The sequence below is a fragment of the Carcharodon carcharias genome, chromosome 14 (genome assembly GCF_017639515.1).
Source record: "Carcharodon carcharias isolate sCarCar2 chromosome 14, sCarCar2.pri, whole genome shotgun sequence".
Taxonomy (NCBI): domain Eukaryota; kingdom Metazoa; phylum Chordata; class Chondrichthyes; order Lamniformes; family Lamnidae; genus Carcharodon; species Carcharodon carcharias.
In genome coordinates, this window is record NC_054480.1 from 138,412,133 (window position 1) to 138,435,812 (window position 23,680).

The following is a 23,680-nucleotide window of genomic DNA, read 5'->3' on the forward strand; positions in this document are numbered from 1 at the left end:
TGCCGTTTGGCATGCAAGTAGTCCTGTGTTCTGGCTTCACCAGGTTGACACCTCATTTTTAGATATGCCTAGTGCTGCTCATGGAATGCCCTCCTGCACTCTTCATTGGACTTGGGTTAATTCCCTGGCTTGGTGGTAAAGGTAAAGAGGTAAAGAGGGGGATTTACCAGGCCTTGAGATTACAGACTGGTTGAGTACAATTCCGCTGCTGCTCATGGTTTCCCAGCCTTGAGTTGCTAGATCTGTTCAAAATCTATCCCATTTAGCATGGTGGTAGTGCTACACAACACGATGGTGGGTATCCTCAATGTAAAGACAGGACTTCATCCCCACAAGTGTAGTGGTCGCTGCTACCAATACTGTCATGGACAGATGCATCTCTGGCTGGCAGGTTGGTGAGAATGAGGTCAAGTATGTTTTTCCCCTCACCACCTGCTGCAGACGCAGTCTAGTAGCTATGTCATTTAGGACTTGGCCAGCTTGCTCTGTAGTGGTGCGACCGAGCTACTCTTGGTGATGGACATCGAAGTTTCCCAACCAGAGAAAATTCTGCACCCTTGCCACCTTCAGTGATTTCTCCAAGTGGTGTTCAATATGGAGGAGGACTGGTTCATCAGCTGAAGGGGTAGGGACATGGGAGGTGATAATCAGCAGGACATTTCCTTGCCCATGCTTGACTTGATGAGACTTCATGGGGTCTTGAGTTGATGTCAAGGGCTCCCAAGGTGACTCCCTCCTGACTGCATACCACTGTCCAGACGATGGGACAGGACATACCCAGAAATGGTAATGGTAGTTTCTGGGACATTATCTGTAAGGTATGATTCTGTCAGTATGATTATGTCAGGCTGTTGCTTGACTTGTCTGTGACTAGCCCCCAGATATTAGTTAGGAGGACTTTGCAAGGTCGACAGGGCCGAGTTTGCCACTGTCATTTCTGGCGCCTAGGTCGATGCCAGGTGGTCCCTCTGGTTTCATTCCTTTTAGACTTTTTAATGGTTTAATACAGCTGAGTGGCTTGCTAGGCCATTTCAGAGGGCATTTAAGAGTCATACACATTGCCAGGAGCCTGGACTCACATGTAGGCCAGGCAAGGATGGCAGATTTCCTGCCCTAAAGGACATTAGTGAATCAGATAGATTTTTGTGACAACCGACAATGGTTTCATGGTTATAATTAGACTTTTAAATCCAGATTTTAACTGAATTCAAATTCTGCCACCTGCTGTGGTGAGATTCGAACCCGGGTTACCAGAGCATTACCCTGGGTCTCTGGATTACTAGTCCAGTGACAATACCAAGATGCCTCCCTTGACAAGGTAGGAAGTTCCATGTTTATAAAAAAAAATAGATCTACTAAAGAGATACTGGTAGGAACCTTAACACTCCAGGCTAAAGAAACATCAGCCTTTGTCACCTCAGACAGCCTTTTCTAATGCCAAGTTATGCCATTTGGACTAAGAAATGCTCTGGCCACCTCCCAGAGGCTAATAAACCAGGTAGGAGCTGGGCTCCCTAACTGTGTAGTGTACCTTGATGACCTGATAGTTTACAGTGACATCTAGAGAGACCACTTGGAAACCCTTTTCAGAAGATTAGAGTCATTTGATCTAATGATAAATCTTAAAAAGAGCGAGTTTGTAAAAACACTGGGGCATTTGGTGGGTCAGAAACAGCAAAAGTGCTGGCATTGATTTCCCCAGCCCCAAGTCTAAACCGGAAACCATGTGTTTTTTAGGGATGTGTGGATTCTACCACAAGTTCCTCCCAAGCTTCAGCCCGATAGCTACCCCACAGATGGATTTGTTGCAGGAAAATAAAAGAGGGTAGTGTGGTGAGGGAAGTGCCAAGCAGTTTTTGAGAGGCTGAAAGCCATCATAATCAACAAAAGGGTGTTGTCCACTTCAAACTTCAGTAAGCAATTCAAGTTAGCTATTCCTGCTCCTAATTTGTACGTTCGTATGCTAGTGTCCTGGGGTAGATGCTGTCTTGCTCCAAGACGATGGGTCGGACATAGAGAGGCCAGTGGGTTACTTCTTCAAAAAGTTAAATCAACATCAAAAGAAATACTGCACCATCAAGAAGGAAAGCCTGGAACTGTTACTGGTGCTTAAACTCTTTGAAGTATATGTCCGCCATGGATACAGGGAGACCTTAGTATATCCTGACCACAATCCCCTAACCTGTGTAGAAAAATTAAAAACCTAGAATGTCAGGCTATTTCAGTGGAGTTTGCTATTACAACCCTATCACTTAAAGATCATCCATGTTGCAGAGAGAAACAATGTGGTAGTTGATGTTTTGTCCAGAATTTAACTCTGGTCAGAATTACCTCTGCACCAAGATTGCTAAAGAGCATGGCTGTATCAGTTCAACTTAAAGAGTGAATAGCTGTGCATGTGTTTATTTTTAATTTTTTTGACAACTTGTAATGAAATTTGTCTACAAGTCACATTTCATTCTCTGCGAGGTGGAGATGTTAGGAAGATGTGTTATATAGAATATTAATTTATATCATCATCTGCTGGGCATAGATTATTTCCTAATGTCATCGGCTGGACATACATACATATGAATTAAACTTTTTGAAAAAAAACTTTTGCTAAGTAAAAGGACACTGCCCTGTAGCAGCCACTATGTTGCATTTGCAAATGACACAAGCTGCTTTATGGTAACTATGGAGAGAGTCTATGGAACTCTCAGAGACAGTGGCTAAGATAAGCTCAAATTGAAATCAGAGAGGGGTCATGTGACCCAACTCAGATGTAAAATAAAAACAGAATTACCTGGAAAAACTCAGCAGGTCTGGCAGCATCGGCGGAGAAGAAAAGAGTTGACGTTTCGAGTCCTCATGACCCTTCGACAGAACTTGCGTTCGAGTCCAAGAAAGAGTTGAAATATAAGCTGGTTTAAGGTGTGTGTGTGGGGGGCGGAGAGATAGAGAGACAAAGAGGTGGAGGAGGGGTGGGGGTGTGTGGTTGCAGGGACAAACAAGCAGTGATAGAAGCAGATCATCAAAAGATGTCAACGACAATAGTACAATAGAACACATAGGTGTTAAAATTAAAGTTGGTGATATTATCCGTCGCATCTGTTCCGATGATGCTACATTCAAAAACAGTTCCTCTGACATGTCCTCCTTCTTCCTTAACCGAGGTTTTCCACCCACGGTCGTTGACAGGGCCCTCAACCGTGTCCGGCCCATCTCCCGCGCATCCGCCCTCACGCCTTCTCCTCCCTCCCAGAAACATGATAGGGTCCCCCTTGTCCTCACTTATCACCCCACCAGCCTCCGCATTCAAAGGATCATCCTCCGCCATTTCCGCCAACTCCAGCATGATGACACCACCAAACACATCTTCCCTTCACCCCCCTTATCGGCATTCCGTAGGGATCGCTCCCTCCGGGACACCCTGGTCCACTCCTCCATCACCCCCTACTCCTCAACCCCCTCCTATGGCACCACCCCATGCCCACGCAAAAAATGCAATACCTGCCCCTTCACTTCCTCTCTCCTCACCGTCCAAGGACCCAAACACTCCTTTCAAGTGAAGCAGCATTTCACTTGCATTTCCCCCAACTTAGTCTACTGCATCCGTTGCTCCCAATGTGGTCTCCTCTACATTGGAGAGACCAAACGTAAACTGGGCGACCGCTTTGCAGAACACCTGCGGTCTGTCCGCAAGAATGACCCAAACCTCCCTGTCGCTTGCCATTTCAACACTCCACCCTGCTCTCTTGCCCACATGTCTGTCCTTGGCTTGCTGCATTGTTCCAGTGAAGCCCAACGCAAACTGGAGGAACAACACCTCATCTTCCGACTAGGGACTTTACAGCCTTCCGGACTGAATATTGAATTCAACAACTTTAGGTCGTAAGCTCCCTCCCCCATCCCCACCCCCTTTCTGTTTCCCCCTTCCCTTTTTTTCCAATAAATTATAAAGATTTTCCTTTTCCCACTTATTTCCATTATATATAAAAAAAAACCCACTAGAGCTATACCTTGAGTGCCCTACCATCCATTCTTAATTAGCACATTCGTTTAGATAATATCACCAACTTTAATTTTAACACCTATGTGTTCTATTGTACTATTGTCGTTGACATCTTTTGATGATCTGCTTCTATCACTGCTTGTTTGTCCCTGCAACCACACACCCCCAGCCCCCCTCCACCTCTTTGTCTCTCTATCTCTCCGCCCCCCACACACACACCTTAAACCAGCTTATATTTCAACTCTTTCTTGGACTCGAACGCAAGTTCTGTCGAAGGGTCATGAGGACTCGAAACGTCAACTCTTTTCTTCTCCGCCGACGCTGCCAGACCTGCTGAGTTTTTCCAGGTAATTCTGTTTTTGTTTTGGATTTCCAGCATCCGCAGTTTTTTTGTTCTTATCTCAGATGTAAAATATACTGGATGTGAATTAACAGTCAGAGAGACTGCCACCGAGGCAACAGTCTTACCTTCCCTCTTTCTCTGAAACCTCTCTCAACAAAGCTGAGCTGTTTGTGATCTGAAAACATACCAGAAAACATTCTTGCTGCAAACCAAAGAGTTCTTAAAGGCGGAGTCTGAATCAACACCACTGTCTCAAAGAGAAAAGAGAATTAACCAGTCGTGACTGCTCCAGTGAAAAACCAAAGAACTGGCAGTTACTGTGGAAAGTGACCCTTCAGCTGTAAACAAGCAACTGGACAATCTCTGAAAACTTTATTTTCTGACTTTAATTTTTACTTTGCCAGTTTTTAAGATTTGATACTCTGCAGGATTTTATTTCTTTTTTGCATGCTTGTGGGGTGTTGTATGTTGTTTTGCATTAGTGGGTAGTTGGATACATTTGTTAATAATTTCTGCACCTTTACCTGAGTTTTAACAATAAAACTAATTCTATTTGTTAACTTAAAGAAGCTGGTTGACTTATTTATTACACAGCTAAATATGTAATGAATCAGCGATATCATCTTTTTAAATTCAAACTCAGTGTTCTACTCCTGGATTGTTTATAACAAAGGGGGGAGTCAGTTTATCCCTCCTAACTTGGTTGTGACATACTAAATTACAGCCTTAATACTCTTCCATAACTGCGTGCGTTTTGTCAGCTTCTAACCATATAGGTGTCACTGCAATTTATCTTATGCTTCTCAGTAAGCAGAATAAAATTCCTTTAAAAGAAAGAACAGCTAACAGCATTACCTGAAATGTTTCAATCCATTTACCTGCTAGATCAGTCGGGCCCAAGATACATAAAATATGAAATGAAACAGAAAGTGACTTCATAAACGGATTCTTTCATAACTATGTTTCTCATTCTGTTCTACTGTGGAGACCTATTGATGTCCAATTGCCAACAATAAACAATAAATTGATCTGAACAAAAAGAACTACTCCTTAGCAATAGCTGCTTTGCAAATCCCCTTTGTCACAATTTGCAGAATATATTTCTGACAGGCATTACTTAGAGCTAGCGAATCATACAATAACAGAACTATTAGCCATGACTCAGGTGACAGCACTCTTGCCTCTTTAGTCAGAGGGTTGTGGATTCAAATCACACTCCACAGACTTGAGCACAAAAAACTAGGCTGACACTCAAAGTGCAATGCTAAGGGAGTGCTACTCTACCAAAGGTGCCATCTTTCAGATGAGATGTTAATCAAAGCCCCGCCTACCCGCCGGTAGGTCCATCAGATCCTGCAATACTATTCTGAAGTGCAGGAGCAGAGTTATACTTGGCATCCTGGCCAATATTTATCTCTCAATCAAGATTATCTTATCATTGTCACTGCTGTTTGAAAGAGCTCGCTATACACAAGTTGGCTGTATATTTCCTACATTATAACATTTCCAACATTACAATTTCAAAAGTGCTTCATTGGCTGTAAAGCACTGTGGGACACCCTGTAGTCTTGGATGTATAAATGCAAGTCTTCCTTTCTTTCCCATAAGCTTCCACTCAGCTACGTCATGAAAAGTACAAATACAAGATAACATGGGTGTAGCCAACACTTGCCTGATTAGATAGAGGCTAATGCAGACTGTTTAAAATAACAATACAATGCCTACGCAAATACAAAAGAACACTCATAACTTTGTGCCTCACCTGTTTGTTACTGCGAAAGCTGTACATGTGATACAAGACAGGAATAAATTTCTTCTCATGACGTGGGTTTTGGGTGTTTATGGGGATTTTAATTTCACGAACCATTAGATCCACTAGATGAGTTCCCAAATGTACAATGAGAAAATGTGGCCAGGGAGAATCTTCACTTAGCAGCGAAGGACCTAAATTCATCTCTCTTTCTAGTTTCATCAAGTACTCACGAGGCAGGAAGTTGTTCAGCTAAAATTGAATCACAGTTTAAAAATTTATGTTTGTACCACATATAAATAAATCAGAGGCTTACAATAGAATTACTCTAGTTTTTAAATGCCCAATCGTTGTCTTGAATTTATATTCACTCAAGGTCAGAAGGAATGTTGAGTTTGCCCTATAATGACTTCACGATTAACAGCGACTTTAAAAAACTACTCCATGTCATTACTTTTAAAATCTAAACTGCTACTTTTACTTTGGCCTTATCTAGCTTTGCGACTTCAAGAAATTATGTATTTGCATGCTTTGCTGGTGAGGCCACAACTGGAGTATTGTGTGCATTACATTACAGGAAGGATGTAATAGCTCAGGAGAGAGTGCAAAGGAGTTTTACAAGAATGTTGCCAGGGTTAGAAAAGTGTAGCTATGAGGGGAGATTGGATAGGTTGGGGTTATTTTCCTTGGAACAAAGAAGGCAGACTTGATTGAGGTGTACAAAATTATGAGGGGAATAGATAGAGTGGACAGGATAAAATTGTTTCCCTTGATGGAGAATTCTAGAACCAGAGGACATAGATTCAAGATAAGTGGCAGAAGGTGTAGGGGGGGCATGAGAAAGAACTTTTTTTTTTACACAGAGGGTAGTGGGTGTCTGGAATTCGCTGCCCAAATTGATGGTAGAGGCAGAAACTTTAAACTCTTTTTAAAAAGTACCTGGATCTGCACCTAAAGTGCTGTAAGCTGCAGGGCTATGGGCCGGATGCAGGAAGGTGGGATTAGAAAGGGCACCTGGGTGTCCTCGGGCTGGCATGGACAAGATGGGCCGAATGGCCTCCTTCTGTGCTGTAGCTTTTCTATGGTTCTCTTTGTTCCTCCAGTGTGCTTAGCATCTTGATTTGAGCTTACAATCCCTATTCCTTCATTTTCCTCCCAAAACACATCATATGCTTCCGTATTAAATTGGTGTGTGCCACTAACCTATGTCCTCTTAAGTCTTTTACAGCCTTCCTCAGTTTCCCAGATAGCTACGTGTCACCAGAAAAATTTGACCTATTCCATCCATCCAAGTTGAAATCATTGAAATGTCTCAAGAAAAAAACAGACCTACCACTGGCCCCAAGTTCAGTTCAACCCTTCTCTAATCCAAGCAACCTTCATTAACCTTGGCCATTTGTTTCATGTCTGTCAACTAACTCACGATTCATTCTTTTGTGCCGTGTTCTTGAATTTTTGTGATATGAGATTATTAAGCCATTTTGGTCTACCTCGTAAACTAGTATCTCTTGTCTGAATTTTCTTGTAACCTCCCAGTGAAACATTTTGGCATTAGTGTTGTGATAGTTTTGTTTGTCTCTTACTACTTCTTATGTTGCAGTTATTTCAAAATTCTCTAAAATGTTGTTTTTTTACCTTTTGCAAGAGCAAGACTCAAATTATCAATGCTCATTTACAAAACTGGCAACTGCTTGAAAGAATATTACAAAAAGGTAGTATGCAATATCAAAATGTTTGTAAAAGCAAGTGTGTTAGGCCACACTGATACAAAAATGAAATCCAGTCTTAATGAAGTTTATTGAGAAATTTCTGTGACAAAACTGATGGACAAAGTCATATTAATGTCATTAGTTATAAATTCAGGTGACTTTTATGCAGATTTAATAAGCTATGCTTTAAACTTTATAATTCTGGAAAATATCCAGACAGGATTTCAAAATGTTTATTACATCAAATCTGAGAACCAATGCAAAAATCTTCTTGATGCATGCTACTGATGATGCACAATCGTCTCCAAACTAGGAGGGTCCTAACTTGAGAGCTATTTTTCAAAATTAGAAAACAAGCATTCGAGCACTTGTTTGTTTTATCTACGTTTGAAACAATTTAACTAGAAACAAAATATCCAGTGGGCATTACCTCAGAATCCTTTGCCAACAGTTCAATGTAAGCATAGTAAATTTCTTTAATTTTATCTACCATCTCATTTTTGATCTTCTTTCGTATTGCGTACTTGTTGTAGATTCTGTTACCCAATTCCTTAGCAATTGTCAGTAATGCCTCTCCATTTGGAGGGATGTTTGCAATGTTCTGAAAGGCCGAATGGAAAATATTAAATTAGCTATTAATGTTTCAAACATTGCCCATTCATCAGAGTCATCGTCTCTCTGGTAGATACAAGCTCAAAATAAAAACAGAAAATGCTGGAAGTACTCAGCAGTTCTGGCAGCATCTGTAAGAAGAGAATGAGTTAACACTTCACATCTTGACCCTGCATCAGAACACAACATTTTGTCTACATATTTCAGATTTCCACTAGCATCTGCAATATTTTGTTTAAAGTTCAAAATGATTGGCCTAAATAATAACTATTTTTATTGCAAAACAAGTCCTTTTTTGCATAACATTTCCTTATTCATAACATTCTTAAATAATAGAAAAAGCTGCAACATTTAGGTGATCCCTCATCACCTTCCAGTTACAGTTCCATATTTTAGCCATGATGGTTCAACAATTATGGTGCAGGGCAGGCTTGAGAGGCCATCTGATACATTCCTCCCCATCAATTTTGTATGTTCGTATGTTCTAGCAATTTACGCATAACAATATAACAAACTGCGTTGCCTTGCTTCAATATGAAGCAGTTTTGGATGCACACTGATAAGGAAGCAGCTGTATAATACAGGAATCAAGTCAGTCAGCTGAATCCCAAGTGTACCAAAAACTGAAAACCGCTTCCAGGGGGCAGTCTCACACTGTTTAGGCTCACATTAGGACACTAAGGCAACAGTTTAAAGCCAAGTTTATAATGACTGTCTGCATGCCGTATTTGAAGCTCTCAAGCTTCTAAATCGTGAACACTCAGTTCAACATTTATTATTCAAAAGATAACACTTTGAAAGAATGGGCTCTGAGCTATGTGTACCTCTCTAAAAACTAATTAGCTTTTCTAAAAAAATAGCTTGGTGCATTTGAAAATGTTTGGTTAAGAATGAGCATTTGTTGGAGACAAATTTAAGGAAAATGCTATTAAAGAGTGCAGATTTCAGCTTAGATTCCATCAGATTCTTTGTCAAGCTTCAGCATTTTTGTGACAAACTCTCCATTCTTAAACATGTTGTTGGGCCCCAACTTTGAACTACTTGAACTACTCACAGGAGTAGAACCACATGGGTCCAAGTCATCAATGACATTCTGCATGACATTGAAGCTCATTATCCCTCATAGTGCACCTCTAGCTCTCCATAATCCAGTATGGGTGACCATTACATCTTCCCACATATACCAACTCCATAATACCACCCTCGCTTGAATGTATTCTTACCTGTCCACATCTAACCACCATGTCTTCTGCTCCCACATAGTCATCTTCAGATTAACCCATAATTTTATTCCAAGTCACCTCCAATTCCTCGTGTACATGTTACCTCTTGGTGACATTATTCATAAGCATAGTCTCAGCTTCCATATATATTTTGGCAACACCCCGCTTTACCTTTCGTCCCACACTAGTCCCCAAAATTCACTGTTCTGTCTCACTGCCTGTCAGGCATTTCCTTAATTAAATAATGATAAGACTTAAGTCATCTTATCTGGTTTTTGCCAGAAGCTCTACACCCTCATCCAATTCAAAACCTCTAGCCAGCTGCTCACTCAAACACAATTTGACACTTTGGGATCCTACTCAATCCTCAGCTAAGCTATGAGGTTCCCGGTCAGTCCATTGCCAAGGCCACCTAATCCACCTTACAGGATATCGCCTGCTTCTGTCCCTACCTGTATTTGCATGGTTACTGAAATCAATAATATTAGCCATGGCTCAGTTGGTAGGAACCTTGTTTCCGAGTCAAGAAGATTTAGCTCCAAGTCCCATTCCAGGACTTGGGCACAAAAATCTAGGCTAACACTCTTGTACAATATCGAGTCGTGATACATTGCTGGAGGTGTTACCTTTCGGATCAGAGGTTAAAGGCAGACCAGTCTGCCCTCTTCAGTGGACACAAAAAATCCTATAGTGCTATTTTGAAGAACAGCAGGGAGGTATATCCCCGGTGTTCTCGCCAATATTTATCCCTCAATCAACATCACAAAAACAGAAATATCTGGTCATTATCACACTGGTGTTTGTAAGAGCTTGCTGTACGCTCACTGACTACCAAGTTTCCTACATGAAAATGACCACATTTCAAAAAGTACTTCATTAACTGCAAAGTGTTTGGGGGACATCCTGTTGTAGAAGGCGCTATATAAATGCAAGTCTTTGTTTTTTCACTTTCAGGCTACGATTCTGTCATTTTTTTCAGCCGCTCTACTCAAACTCCAAGTGAGCTAACTTCCTATGTCCTAGTTTTCAATCTTCTGAGTCTAGATTTCTTTGCTGTCATTCCCCTCCCTCTGTTCCATTAGCTATGACCTCAGGGCATTTGTTTCTACATTAAAGATGCTACATATATGCAAGTAGCTGTCATGCCCTACATGTCATTTGATCTCCTCCTATGTGAACTCTATAGAATATAAAACAAATTTCAATTCTGCCTTGGCCTTTTGCAGGACTAACGTTGTGCTCCTGAAATATGTTTCTGTCAGCATTTGAAATTTAGTCAGGATGAAGCTCCCTCTTTTTGTCAAGTTAAATTACAAGGCCCCAAAGCCAGTAATAATGGGAGATGTGCAGCTAGACATTCCACATTAAGATCAAATAATCACTGTACTGTCGATTCTTCTTTGTCTCCTTATAGCTTTCCTCCATTGCTCCCCGACCTTCCACTCTCCCAATACCTTGACTCCTTCCTACCAATCTCTCCATCCCTGATCTCTCCACTATAGACTTAATGTTCTGTTATCAGGTGAAAAAGTTCGCTCATTTAATGAGAACAGAAAGTACGGGAAAAACTCAACAAGTCTGGCAGCATACGTGAAGAGAGAAACAGAGTTAACATTTCAAGTTCAATATGACTCTTCTTCGGAACTCTGAGCCAGCCTGTACACGTTAACCTGACTTGAAACCTTAGCTGCAGGATCTATACCAAAGTTAAGATTCAATTGCAATAAATGTATTTAAAATTAATCTCCAGCTGAGTACAAAAAGGATAAAAGTCAGGAGATACTTACACCTCAATTTATGGTCTAAATTCTGACTTGGGGCACAGGAAACTGTCCTCAGGGCTACTGCCAAAGCCAGCTTTGCCACTTTAACTCCGCCAAAGTGTTAAAATGCATCCAGTGTATTAATAGTTTATGAATCTGATCACACTTTTATCTTCCATACCTGTATCATGATGTCTACGTACTCCTTATCATCCAGCAGGCAGAGATAAGGATAGAGATTCATTCTCCAGGAACAACTTTTATCACCAGCCAAATGAAGCTTGAACTCACGAAATGCTTGCAGTAAAGATTTTTGCCACTTGGCACGTAAATCTGTCAGGCGGTTGCGCTGATTCAAAACATAATTTCTGTTAATGATTATTCGTTATAATAAATAATGGCTATGTATTGCCTTATATATAAAAAAATGCTATCCTGCTAATGCAATTGCACCAGCTACCATACAGATTTAAAGCCCTCAGGAAAACAGCATTCTCTTTCCTGAATCCCAAAATGGGCGGAGTACTATTAAAAAGGAGTACAAAATACATTTACTTTATCTGTAAGATGCAAAAAATATTTAAGTATTAATTGGAAGTCAACTACACATGATGGGCTGAATAAATGAATATAGAATATTAGATTATGAATAATACATCAAATATTTACAAAATAAAGTAAATTCATGGATGTCTGAAACGGCACATTTGTTCTTTTAATATTTTGATCTCTCATGCCACCCTAAAGGTGAGAAGCAAGCAGGAATCAGGCCTGGAAAACCAGATCTGACATTTCTGACAACAACGGCTAACAGCACCAGTTATATAAAAACCAAGATGTTGATGATTATCATTAACAACAAACAGCAAAGGCACTTAGGGCCTGCAGCCAATATTTGACATTTTGTCTTCAATTTTAAAGGAAGAGATCATGATTTAAGTTAAAAGGATACATAAAAGAACTCTTCCATTTTTCTTTCATTATATGTACATGCACTTAGTAGAAGACAAGTACCATTCTTTTCATCTTCTCTGTAATAGGTTTTGTTACTTCAACAGAATCAATAGTAATGGTATCCGCTTGCTCCTTGCTTAGTTGTCTATCAAATCTCTCCTTCATTTCTTGTACACAGAGATGCAATTTGGGGTATTTGACAGTCTCAACCTGAAATAAAAAAGGTGTTTAATATCTGACTACAATTAGTTCATCAGGATATGGTTGCCTAGTGATTATAGCATTGCCAACCCAGAGAGAGTAAGTTCAAATCCCACAGTACTGAATGGCAAAATGAATTCAAATAACCAGCAATTTGTGGGCTTGGGCTAGAACATAACCATGAAAATAACAGAATTGTTATAAAAATCCAACTGCTTCCATAATGCCTTGAGGGAATGGAACCTGACCTACATGTAGCTACATACCAGGTGGTTGATTTTCAATGCTCTCATACCATCTACAGTTGGGCAACAAATACTATCTTGCCAGTGATGCCCATATGCGAAGCTCCTGGCTACTAATGCACCATTTGTTGGCCTCATGTTTTCCAACATAGTCAATTGTTCACTTTACTCAGATACTGCGCCCCCTTTGAAACTCTTTAAAGTCATTGCACACCTTCAAAAAGAGTCTTGCCCCCTTCCTCTGCTCCAACTAATCGTTCACTTCCAACTTCTTCTCAAAGATTCTAGAATGTGACATCGCCAGTAAGTTCATGTCTGCCTCCGCCTGTCTTACCCATAGAAGCGAGACCACTTTAATCAAAGCTATCAACATGCTGTGTAACTGTGAGAGTGAAGCATTATCCCTCCTTTATCCCTGTTATTTCCTCTAGTTCCCAACTGGAAAATCATCCAGAAATAAATTGGACATGCCAATTTGAGTCTGAATATCCCTGTGCACCACCGTTCAGTAATGTGAATTCCAAATTTGAGCAGTTAATCCACTATCTCATATTTTGGCATCTATGTTATGCCTTAGTATGAGCAATGCCCTTTATCTCTAGAATCATAACCAGCAGAAATAATGCACACTCTGCAACAGCTTTAGGGCAAATAATTTATAAAACAATTGCACTAATTAATATGGCATACAGTACTGTATTATTTGCGCGACCTATCGACCTTTTATTTTGGCACGCAGGCTGGTGGGGAAAAAATAGGGTTAGAATTCTAAAAGGATAAGGTCAAATAGATTAAAGGAACCAAGCAAGGAGTTTGAGGTAACTTACAAGATACCAAGCCTTCTTGCCTAAGTGTACTTCTGAGCCAAGTGCAAATTGCCCACACAATCTATGGGGTTTAATTTTGACTTTCTCGGTTTTAACAGACTATTGTGGGAATAAGCAGTCACTTAAGGGATATTTGCAAGATTGCTCTACCTAAACCAGTGTTTAAGAATGATAATATTTAGAAAATAAATCTCAGAATAAGAGGTGTCTCAGAGGGAACTCATGTGTATCAGACATTAAGAAATCAATAGTGTTTTGGGGAGCTATAAATAGTTTGCTTGGCAGCTATAAACAAACTGTTAGAGCTAAGACATAAAATTGAAATACAGGCATAACCTCAAAATTCTTAGGTAGTCTACCCTGCCCAATACAAAATGTATTTTAAATGTGATTTTGTCAACCTGGTGTAAGCAGTGTGACCTAACATCAACACAAACTTGATAAATTAGAGTTACTTCACTGCTCTCCAAATAAGAAATATCAATATGCATAACAAGAAATCCTCCATATTCCTTTTTTAAACAAAGGAAAAATGAAACTGCTCTACAAATCATCGCTGAAATGCCATGAAAAATGATTTGTAGCATTAGTAATAAAGCATTTCAAGCTTCAAAATTTATCAGGCATTGTTACTGATTATCTCATCCATGCAGACGCTCTGAACACAAAATATCCATTGACTTTTCAGTACCCCTTCTTTGGGAGAACATTCCTGAAACATTTTTTAGTGAAGCAGCTAAATTCTACTACACAAGTGAATTGTGACACTGGTTAATGGAGCAACCAGTAAGAGTTACTCAATTTCTTCTTGTAGCAACTAAAAACAAAAGCTTTCAGGAACACAATTAGCACAATGCCCTGCAATTATATGTGGGTATATTCAACTAAAACGATGCCTTTAAGATACATGACTTATAATGCCACAATTAAACTGTAAAACTTCTCAAAGCTGCTCTGCAGTCTCTACTACTATGGAAACCAATCCCTTTAAAATTGTAGGATGATTCCTACAGCACTGATTTCTCATTTGAACATCAGCTGCTTGACAGGTGGTCTTCACAAATCTTTAGTTTCTGGTGGTATTACCACCCAGTGGTTCACTGAGGTCATTGGTCAAAAACCGTCACAGGCAGGAAGAACACATCAACAACTCCTGCCTGCCAGCAACTAAAAGTCATGGTTGCTTTGCTAAGCAAGCTTTACCTCTTCAGGCAATGTAGGTCACTTTGGGCAGCACCTTTACGTAGGCACAAATAGACAATGTAAACACACTGGGTGGAATCATCCCAGATTTTACTAAGTGCAGTAGCGATGCCAGGTTTCCACGCTATATCGTCCCAAACCCACCACGTTATTTATGCACTCCTGGGAAACACTGCGTTTCCATGGTGGGTGGGCTCTTTCATCCACCCACCATCACCCGGCTGCTGCATCACACCATATTTAAAGTCCAGCCGCAAGCGCACATCTCAGTGCTTCCAGACCACCACTGCTGCATGGAAGACATGGCCCTGAAACCGAAGACTTCGGCCCCCCCAGGTTCAGCGACGCGTCCCTCGAGCGCCTTTTGGTTGCTGCGGAAGCCCGCAGGGATGCCCTCTACTCCCGCTCTGGCCGCAGGGTGGGCAGCAATAGCAATAGCCTGGCTTTGGAGGTGTTGGCAAAAGGCCATTGCCTTCAAAAGAGGAGAGCCACCCAGTGCCACAAGAGGATGAATGATTTCCTCCATTCCGCCAGGGTAAGTCACTCTTCTCATCAGTCTCAACTCACACAGTCACAACCCCATCACACATCTACAGGGATCTCACACATCTACAGGGATCTCACACATCTACAGGGATCTCAGACACTGCCAGTTCAAGGGGCATCACTATTCGCTCTCTCTCAGACTCGCCATCATTGTCCTCATCCTTTCCATGTGACCAGTCAACACCCACACAGGCCAGGCATACTTAACATCTGATCTGGCAGGTATCCTGCTTACGCTTTCTCCATTTCTATTCATGCAGGACAAGAGGGAAAGGTCACAGGCTGGTGGAGGAATGCTCGAAATCCATGTCCTCACAGACTTAGAAAACAGAGCCATCCAGCTGGGCAGCAAGGATCTGGACCGGTTCTATGCTGACAGTGAGATCGGCGCTGCTCTACCAAGAGAGGGTCCAGCAGTGCAATATCCATCAGACAACAATTCCATGAGTGATATGCCCTGTTTCACAGGCCGCTGCCATGCACTAATTATTTCCCCTTGCTTTCGCAGGCATATATGCCAACAGCCGTCGGAGTCCAAGAACCAGGCCTCCAATCAAGCTCTGAACAAACCTCTGAAGAGGAATCTGGAGGCACCCTCCCTGAAGTCCCGTCACAGTGCTCACCCACACCTTTCATCAGCGCAGAGACACACACCTCAGTGGGACCTAGCTTTAGAATAGCCCCAATCCACAGCAGGTTAGGGCAGGGACCTTCCCAGGTTTCTGGCACTCAGAGGACTACTGGAGGCCAGAAATTTGCTGAAGATGATGAGCCTCTGGACTTGGTCATGTCACATTTGCTGAAGCTGCAAAGGCAGGCTTGGGAACATCAGGAAGGGATGTCCGCAGCATTCCTCATACTGCAAGGCACGATGGTGGAGTCCATCCACCTTTACTCTGAGGTGACAGTGCCGGCATCCAACGTTCCAAAATCAACACTGGTCGGATGGCGGCCGCCATGGAGACCTTGGTCCAGGAATTCGCTCCTGTACTGCTGCGCGGGCTCAACATCATTGTTAATGTCATAGTTGGCCTCCAACAGTGGGTATGCCAGAGGGGTGCCGGGCATCTCGATCTCACTCCAGCTGCCTCTGCTCCTCAAGGAGTCAGCCTGGGACCCCGGGCACCCATAGGGAGGAGGATTAGCAGGTGCACACTCTGACCCCATCCATCCAGGTGACTCCAAGAGTGTCCAGTTCATCCGACTCCTCTCTTCCTGCAGCTCCAGCTCCACAGGCCGAGGAGGGTGCCACTGCCAAACAGCGGGGCCCCGAAAGCAGGCCAGGGCCCTCCAGAGGACGCCTACCAAAGTCATCACAGACAGAGCATCGCAATCAGCAGGCTGCCTCCACTTCCGCTGTGGATGTCTGGGAGCACCAAGGCAGGATTAGGAAAGTTAAGGAGAATTAGTTGCACAGTCTGGGCACAGGTGTTATATCATTTGTACATACTGTTCACTATTGTCAATAAACTCCTAAGAATGTCTCCCTGCCAATGGCTCCCTCTTCTGATAAGCAGTGCTCTTGTCATTCAGATGTGAAACCTTTCTGTACAAGATAAAGGCAGGTCTCTCAGTGTAGGGCCTCTTCCCTGTGCTCTGTGCAGCCTTCAGACCAAAGTGATGGTCCAGCCTCACACTCCCTGGAAACATTACTGATGCCTGCACCTTGCTAGCACTCGTCATTGTTGCCAGAATGTAGTGGGCAGGTGCCACAGAGTTCTCTCATTTTCTCGGTGTGCTCTCAGTACCTTTGAAGTGGGGCTGGCCTCCATCTCTTCAGTATCTGTGACCACTGATGCTGTGCTCCTGAAGGGCTCAAGTGCTGAAAGCGGACAAAAGATCAGGTACTTCTAAAGTTTCATGGCTGCGTCTCTGTGATACGACCCTGCAAGCGATCTGCCCTCGGCCAGACAGGAGTCAGACATCCCCAGAGGCTATGTGGAGATTGATGGAGTGTCCTCACGGCATGACATCATCATCCTCCTACAATTGAGCAACTATTAGGGCCACCACTGCACCTCCATCACAGGAGCATTCTCACAGAGGGTATTCACACTGCCACAAGGTGCCATCCCTGAAGCTTCTGTGAACCCTGGAAGATTTCAGGGATCTGGTGGCTGACTGAGGATGTAGGCGTCGTGCACACTCCCTGGAAACTGTGCAGGATTAGGAAAGTTAAGGAGAATTAAGGATACATTTCTGGTGGTCGTACACCAGCTGCATATTCAGCAAATGGAAGCCCTAGTGGTTGATGTAGTCCACCGTGTGTTGTGACGTAGATCTGAGCGCCACAGGAGTACAGTCGATCGCACCCTGAACCTGTGGGAAACCTGAGATCTGGGCGAATCCAATCATTCTTGCATCCTGGCTGCCCTAATCCTGGGCGAAATGCAGAAAGTTGTGTGCCCTCGCAAAGATGGTATATGTAACCTCATGGATGCATTTGTGGGTCTTGTGAGAGCACATAGAAGTGACCTGTGGAGCCCTGAAAGGAGCCACTGGTGTAGAAATTCAGCGCCGCAGTCACTTTTACAGCCAACTGGCAGTGGGTGCCCTCCATGTCCCTGTGGCGCCAAATCCTGCAGCAGATGGCAGGTGTGACCGACCAGTTCCCTAAACATGTGCAGTCTTCGGCAACACTCATTCTCGGTCATCTGCAGGAATGAAAGGTAGCGTCTATAGACCCTGGGTGTTGCTGGGCACCAGACTGCGATGGCTCGCTGTGGCCCTTGGGTGCCGTGAGCGGGAGTTCCAGCTGCCCCTTCTTCCTGAGGTTGCTGCTCCTACCTCTGCGCAGCCATGGGCCTCAGTCACTCTTTCATCTGTCGCCTTTGTGCTCTGTAGGCGATCAGGCATACAGCTAGTTCACCAGGCTCCATGATTCTTATATACTACTCCTGCAGGATGAAAGAGGGATACATGTGGTTAGCATGGGTGTACTAAGAACCTGCCCTGGTTAAGTGTGATGGTCTCTTTACGCTTCATAACTTCTCTGACATCACCTGGATGGCCAGAAGTTAGTGTGCTGCACGGCTGTCCTGTTAGCTTGAACCATGGGGGAGACCGGTCCAAACTGGGATGCTGACATTGCAAGGAGCTGCGAGCGCCTCGAGCAGTGACTCCTCCATGGCCAGTTTTAGCGAGGAGATTGTACAAGGTGTGCAGTTGTCCATCTGTTCTGCAGTCCACCAAAATGCTCATGACTTCGCAGTCTGCGCTCGGGGGCAGGGGACGCGGCGAGGGGATCTCTGAAGCACTTGGTGGCACTTTGATGCCTCTGCATTGCCTGGGTGGGCAGTTAAGCTAGGAGCCCAGCCCCAATTATATTAACGTGGCTGCGCCTGAACTGTCTCAGTTGCAGAGGAATGGTCACTTTATGCAGGTTTCCCTAATGCGTGGCCACTTCCCTCGCCCACGCTACCCTCCATCCCAAATGCTTGTGTGCTATACTCAATGGCAGGGCTGCCCTTGCCCCGACCCCCTGATGCTTGAAGTCCAACAGGCGACCCTGGTAAGCGCTGCACAACTTTACTGTGTACTCACCTCCGAGTTCCCCTCAAAGTGCAGACCGCCAAGTGCACGCCTTTTATGTGTTGTTGACAGACGATTCAACTGGGGGGTTTGGTGGTGGGGAGGAGTGGTTCTGACGGGCTGGCCTGATAACGACATGCTGATGTATTACAATGAGGTTCCTGACATCCAATAGCAGGAAATGCAAAGTGGATGATGACGAACTGGTTTCCCGCCGTCGTAAAACTGGTCACGCCATATTGTCTGTTTATGCCACCGATTACACCCAACATCAGTGAGCACAGGAAATTTCACGCATTGGGCCATAACTTCCTCAAAGTGGCAATCAGCATGCAACTGCCACTTTGTGCCCAATTATTTACGCAAAATTTCTTCCGTGCCGGTCTCATCTAACCTTCTGACTCAGGCTGGGCGAGATCCAGGCAGCGCAGCAGCCTCCAAAGCACAGCGTCACAGTCCAGCAGAGTCAGGTTGAAGAAGGACACGCCCCTTTTTTATGGCACTAGCTGACATGAACAGGGTAAGTTTAAAGGTCTGATTGAAATTGACAGGCCAGGGAAAAGGTAAGTACTTAAGATAAGCGGATAGAATTTGGGGGTGTGGGGGGGGTCAGAGGTCGGGTGGGGTGGGGGCTGGTCTGCAGTCGGTGGTGGGTGGGAACCATTTTTTTTATTCATTCATGGCATGTGGGCTTCGTCGGCTGGGCCAGCATTTATTGCCCATGCCTAGTTGTCCTTGAGAAGGTGGTGACATTGGACATCGATGGGGGTGGGGGTGTGTCGGTCATCAGATGGGAGTTGGACATGGTGCGGGGGGGGGGGGGGGGGGGGGGGGGGGGGGGGTCGGACATTGGGGATTATAGAGGAGGTTGGGCATCGGGGGAGGGTCAGGCATTGGGAGGGCGATGGGTGGGGTCGAACGTCGGGTGGGGGGGGGTGAGGGATGTTGGACATTAGGTCAGAGGGTCGGGCATCGGGGGAGGCTGGTGGGTGGTGAGGGTTTGATATGGGGGGGGTGCGGATGTCTGGTTGGGAGCGGGATAGGGCCTGTGGGGGAGGTTGGGGGGGTGGAGGGGGGAGGAGTGCAGGCAGAGTGCAGCTGAGGTCACTGAATGAAGACTTGGAGTTTGGGGGGTACAGTTCAGCGAAATGGGGGAAGGAGGTGTTTGTTTCCTTTTTCTATCTTTCTCACCCTGCAGGAATTGGTTCTTGCTCTACCACAGAGAAAGGAGCTAGCTGTTTGATGAGTATCTGGTAAGTGGGTAAGTTCTAGTATATCGCTAAGATTTAAAATAGTACACAAATGGGTGGTAAAGTTAATAAGATATATACAAAAGCAACATAAATAAGTGATTAATCTCATTAAGCAATTATATAAAACACATTAAGGGTGCGAGGATGTGGGATGTTTCAAGGCAGCAGCATGTGGGAATTCCTGAATAACATTGCAATCCAGGGCAAACATATCTGCAGTATGTTTGCAGCTTGAGGAGCTTCAGCTCAGACACTGAGCTGGAGGCTGAGCTGCGGACTCTGCAACACATCAGGGAGAGGGAAGGTTACCTGGATAGTTTGTACCAAGAGGCGGTCACACCCTTAGGATAGGGTCTTCTGATCCGGTCAGTGGTCAGGGGCAGGAGGGTGAGACTGCGAATGAGGCATGTAAGGTGACCCAGAGTGCAGGAGTGTGAGCCTCTGTAGCTGCCCAGATAAATTTCAGCTTGTCTGGATGAGAGCTGGGGCTGCAGGGTGTATGAGCATACTGAGCATGGCACCGGGATATAGGAAGCTATTCAACTAGTGGGAGCAAAAAGAAATGTAGTGATAGTAGGGGACAGTATAGTGAGGGGAATTGACACTGTTTTCTGTAGCAAGGGGTGAGAGTCCAGATGGCTGTGTTGCCTGCCTGATGTCCCGGTTTGGGACATCCACTCAGGGTTGGAGAAGAGCTTGCAGTGGGAGCGGGAGGATCCAGTTGTCATGGTCCAATGACATCGGTAGAACTAGGAATGAGTTCTGCATAGAGAGTATGAGGATCTAGGCACTAAATTGAAAAGCAGAACCTCAAAGGTTATAATCTCCGGATTATTACCTGAGGAAGGTGTAAATTGACACAGGGTGCATAAAATTAGAGAGATGAATATGTGGCTCTAAGACTGGTGTGGGACAAGCAGGTTCCAGTTTGTGGGAAAGCTGGGGGCTGTACCGTTGGGATGGTCTACACCTGAACCGGGCTAGGACCGGTGTTCTTGCAAACCACATGACTAGGGAAGTATAGAGGGTTTTAAACTAGATAGTGGGGGCAAGGGAAGAAATGTGGAAAGATGTGGTACATCAAAAAGTAGTTACAAGGTAAGAGAGGAAAATAATATGGGAAATGAGGGTCAGAGAATGGCAGGTTTTTTTCTCTGTCCCTTCCTAAGAATGCACAAAGAATCAAGACTAGATGTCACAAAGATAACAAAAAGACTAAACAAAAGGTTCTGTATCTGAATGCGCATAGCATTTGTAATAAAGTAAACAAATTGATAGTGCACACTGAAGTAAATAAATACGATCTGATAGCCATTACGGAGACCTGGCTGCAAGATGACAAGGATTGGGTCCTGAGCATTGAGGGGTATATGACCTTCAAGAAGAATAGGAAGCTCGGGAAAGGTGGAGGGGTAGCACTGTTAATCAAGGATTGAATTTGTGCAATAGTTAAAGATGACTTTGGTTCAGGAAATCGGGATGTAGAATCACTTTGGGTGGAGATGATGAATAGCAGGGGAAAGAAGTCACTACTGGGTATGGTCTACAAGCCTCCTCACAGTAACCACAATGTAGGATAAAGTATACAAGAAGAAATATTGGGTGCTTGTGATAAAGCGACAGCAATAATCATGGGTGATTTTAATCTGCATATAAACTGGAAAAATTGGACTGAATAAGGAGTTCATAGAATGCTTATGAGATGGTTTTTGAGACCAGCACATTTGTAACCAACCAGAAAGCAGGTTATATTAGATTTGGTATTGTGTGAAGTGACAGGATTAAATGACCTCAGAAAAAAGGTATCTCTAGGTAGCAGCGATCACAATATGATTCAATTTTACATTCAGTTTAAAAGGGAGAAGAATGTGTTTAAGACTAGCATTTTAAACTTAAATAAGGGCAACGATGTGAGCATGAAAGGTGAGCTAGCTGAAGTGAACTGGGATACTAGGCTAGGGGATAGATCAATAGAGAAGCAGTGGCACACATTAAAGAGGATATTTCAGAATACTCAGAACAAGTATATTCCAACTATAAAGGAAAATTCTAAAGGGAGGACTCACTATCCATGGCTAACTAAACAAGTTAGGGAAAGTATCAGACTTAAAGGAAAAGCATATAACCGTGCAAAGATGAGTGGCAGGTTAGATGATTAGTCGGAATATGAAGAACAGCAGAGAATGACTGAAAGGTTAATTGGGGAAACAAATTAGAATATGAGAGGGAGCTATCTAGAAATGTAAAAACGGATAGCAAGAGTTTCTACACATATTTAAACAGGAAAAGAGTAGATAAAGTGAGTGTTGGTCCTCTAGAGAGTGAGAATGGTAGTAGGTAATAAGGAAATGGCGGATGAAACAAACAAATATTTTTGCTTCTGTTTTCACTACAGATGATACAAAAAAACATTCCAGTAATAGCTGTAAATCAGGAGGTGGAGGGGAGAGGGGAACTTGATGAAATTACCATCACTAGGGAAGTAGTACTGAGCCAACTGATGGAGCTGCGGGCTGATAGGTTTCCAGGTCCAGAAGGACTTTATACTAGGGTCTTAGAAGAGGTGGCTAATGAGATAGTAGATGCGTTGGTGTTAATTTTCCAAAATTCCCTAGATTCTGGAAAGGTTCCATCAGCCTGGAAAGTAGCAAAAACAACCCCTCTATTCAAGAAGGGAGGGAGGCAGGAAACTATAGGCCAGTTAGCTTGACGTCTGTCGCGGGGAAGGTGCCAGAGTTGATCATTAAAGAGGTTACAGCTGGGCAATTAGAAAAGCTCAAGGTAATCGGGAATAGTCAGAATGGTTTCATGAAAGTGAAATCATGTTTGATCAATTTATTAAGAGTTCTTTGAAAGAGTAATATGTGATAGAGTGGAGTCTGTAGACGTACTGTATTTGGATTTGAAGAAAGCATTTGATAAGATGCCACATCAAAAGTTATTGCAGAAAATGCAAGATCATGGCGTAGGGGTAACATGTTAGCCTGGACAGAAGATTGGCTGGCTGGCAGAAAACAGAGAATGCACAGAGAATCAGTCTTTCGCTGATTGGCAGGGTGTGATGAGTGGAATCCCACAGGGGTCTGTGCTGGGGCCCCAACTTTTTACAATTTACATCAATGGTTTAGGTGAGGAGAGCAAAGGCATGGTAGCTAAATTTGCAGACGATACAACAATAAGCAGAAAAATATGCAGTTAAGATGACATAAGGAGTTTGCAGATGGATATAGATAAGTTGAGTGAGTGGGCAAAAATCTGGCAGATAGACTATGATGTTGGCAAATATGAAGTTGTTCACTTTGGCAGGAGAAATAAAAAAGCAGGACAAATAAAAAAGCAGAGTATTACTTAAACTGAGGAGCCTGCAGAATTCTGAAGCGCTGAGGGATCTAGGTGCTCTTGTGCATAAGTCACAAAACATTAGTATGCAGATACAGCATGTAATCAAGAAGGCTAATGGAATGCTATCCTTTATTATGAGAGGAATTGAACATAAAAGTAAGGATGTTATGCTTCAGTTATACAG

General features: G+C 43.4%; 1 protein-coding gene across 2 annotated transcripts in view; it reads right to left on the bottom strand.

Moving 5' to 3' along the window:
- Positions 1-23,680, bottom strand: part of polrmt (polymerase (RNA) mitochondrial (DNA directed)) — a 128,415-nt gene that overhangs the window by 66,714 nt on the left and 38,021 nt on the right. For both annotated transcript variants that reach the window (XM_041205092.1, XM_041205093.1), the window contains 4 exons: positions 12,409-12,558; positions 11,576-11,743; positions 8,227-8,397; positions 6,100-6,339 (listed from right to left, as the gene is read on the bottom strand). In XM_041205092.1, the coding sequence (XP_041061026.1) occupies positions 6,100-6,339; positions 8,227-8,397; positions 11,576-11,743; positions 12,409-12,558 (729 nt within the window). The remainder of the gene's footprint in view (positions 1-6,099; positions 6,340-8,226; positions 8,398-11,575; positions 11,744-12,408; positions 12,559-23,680) is intronic.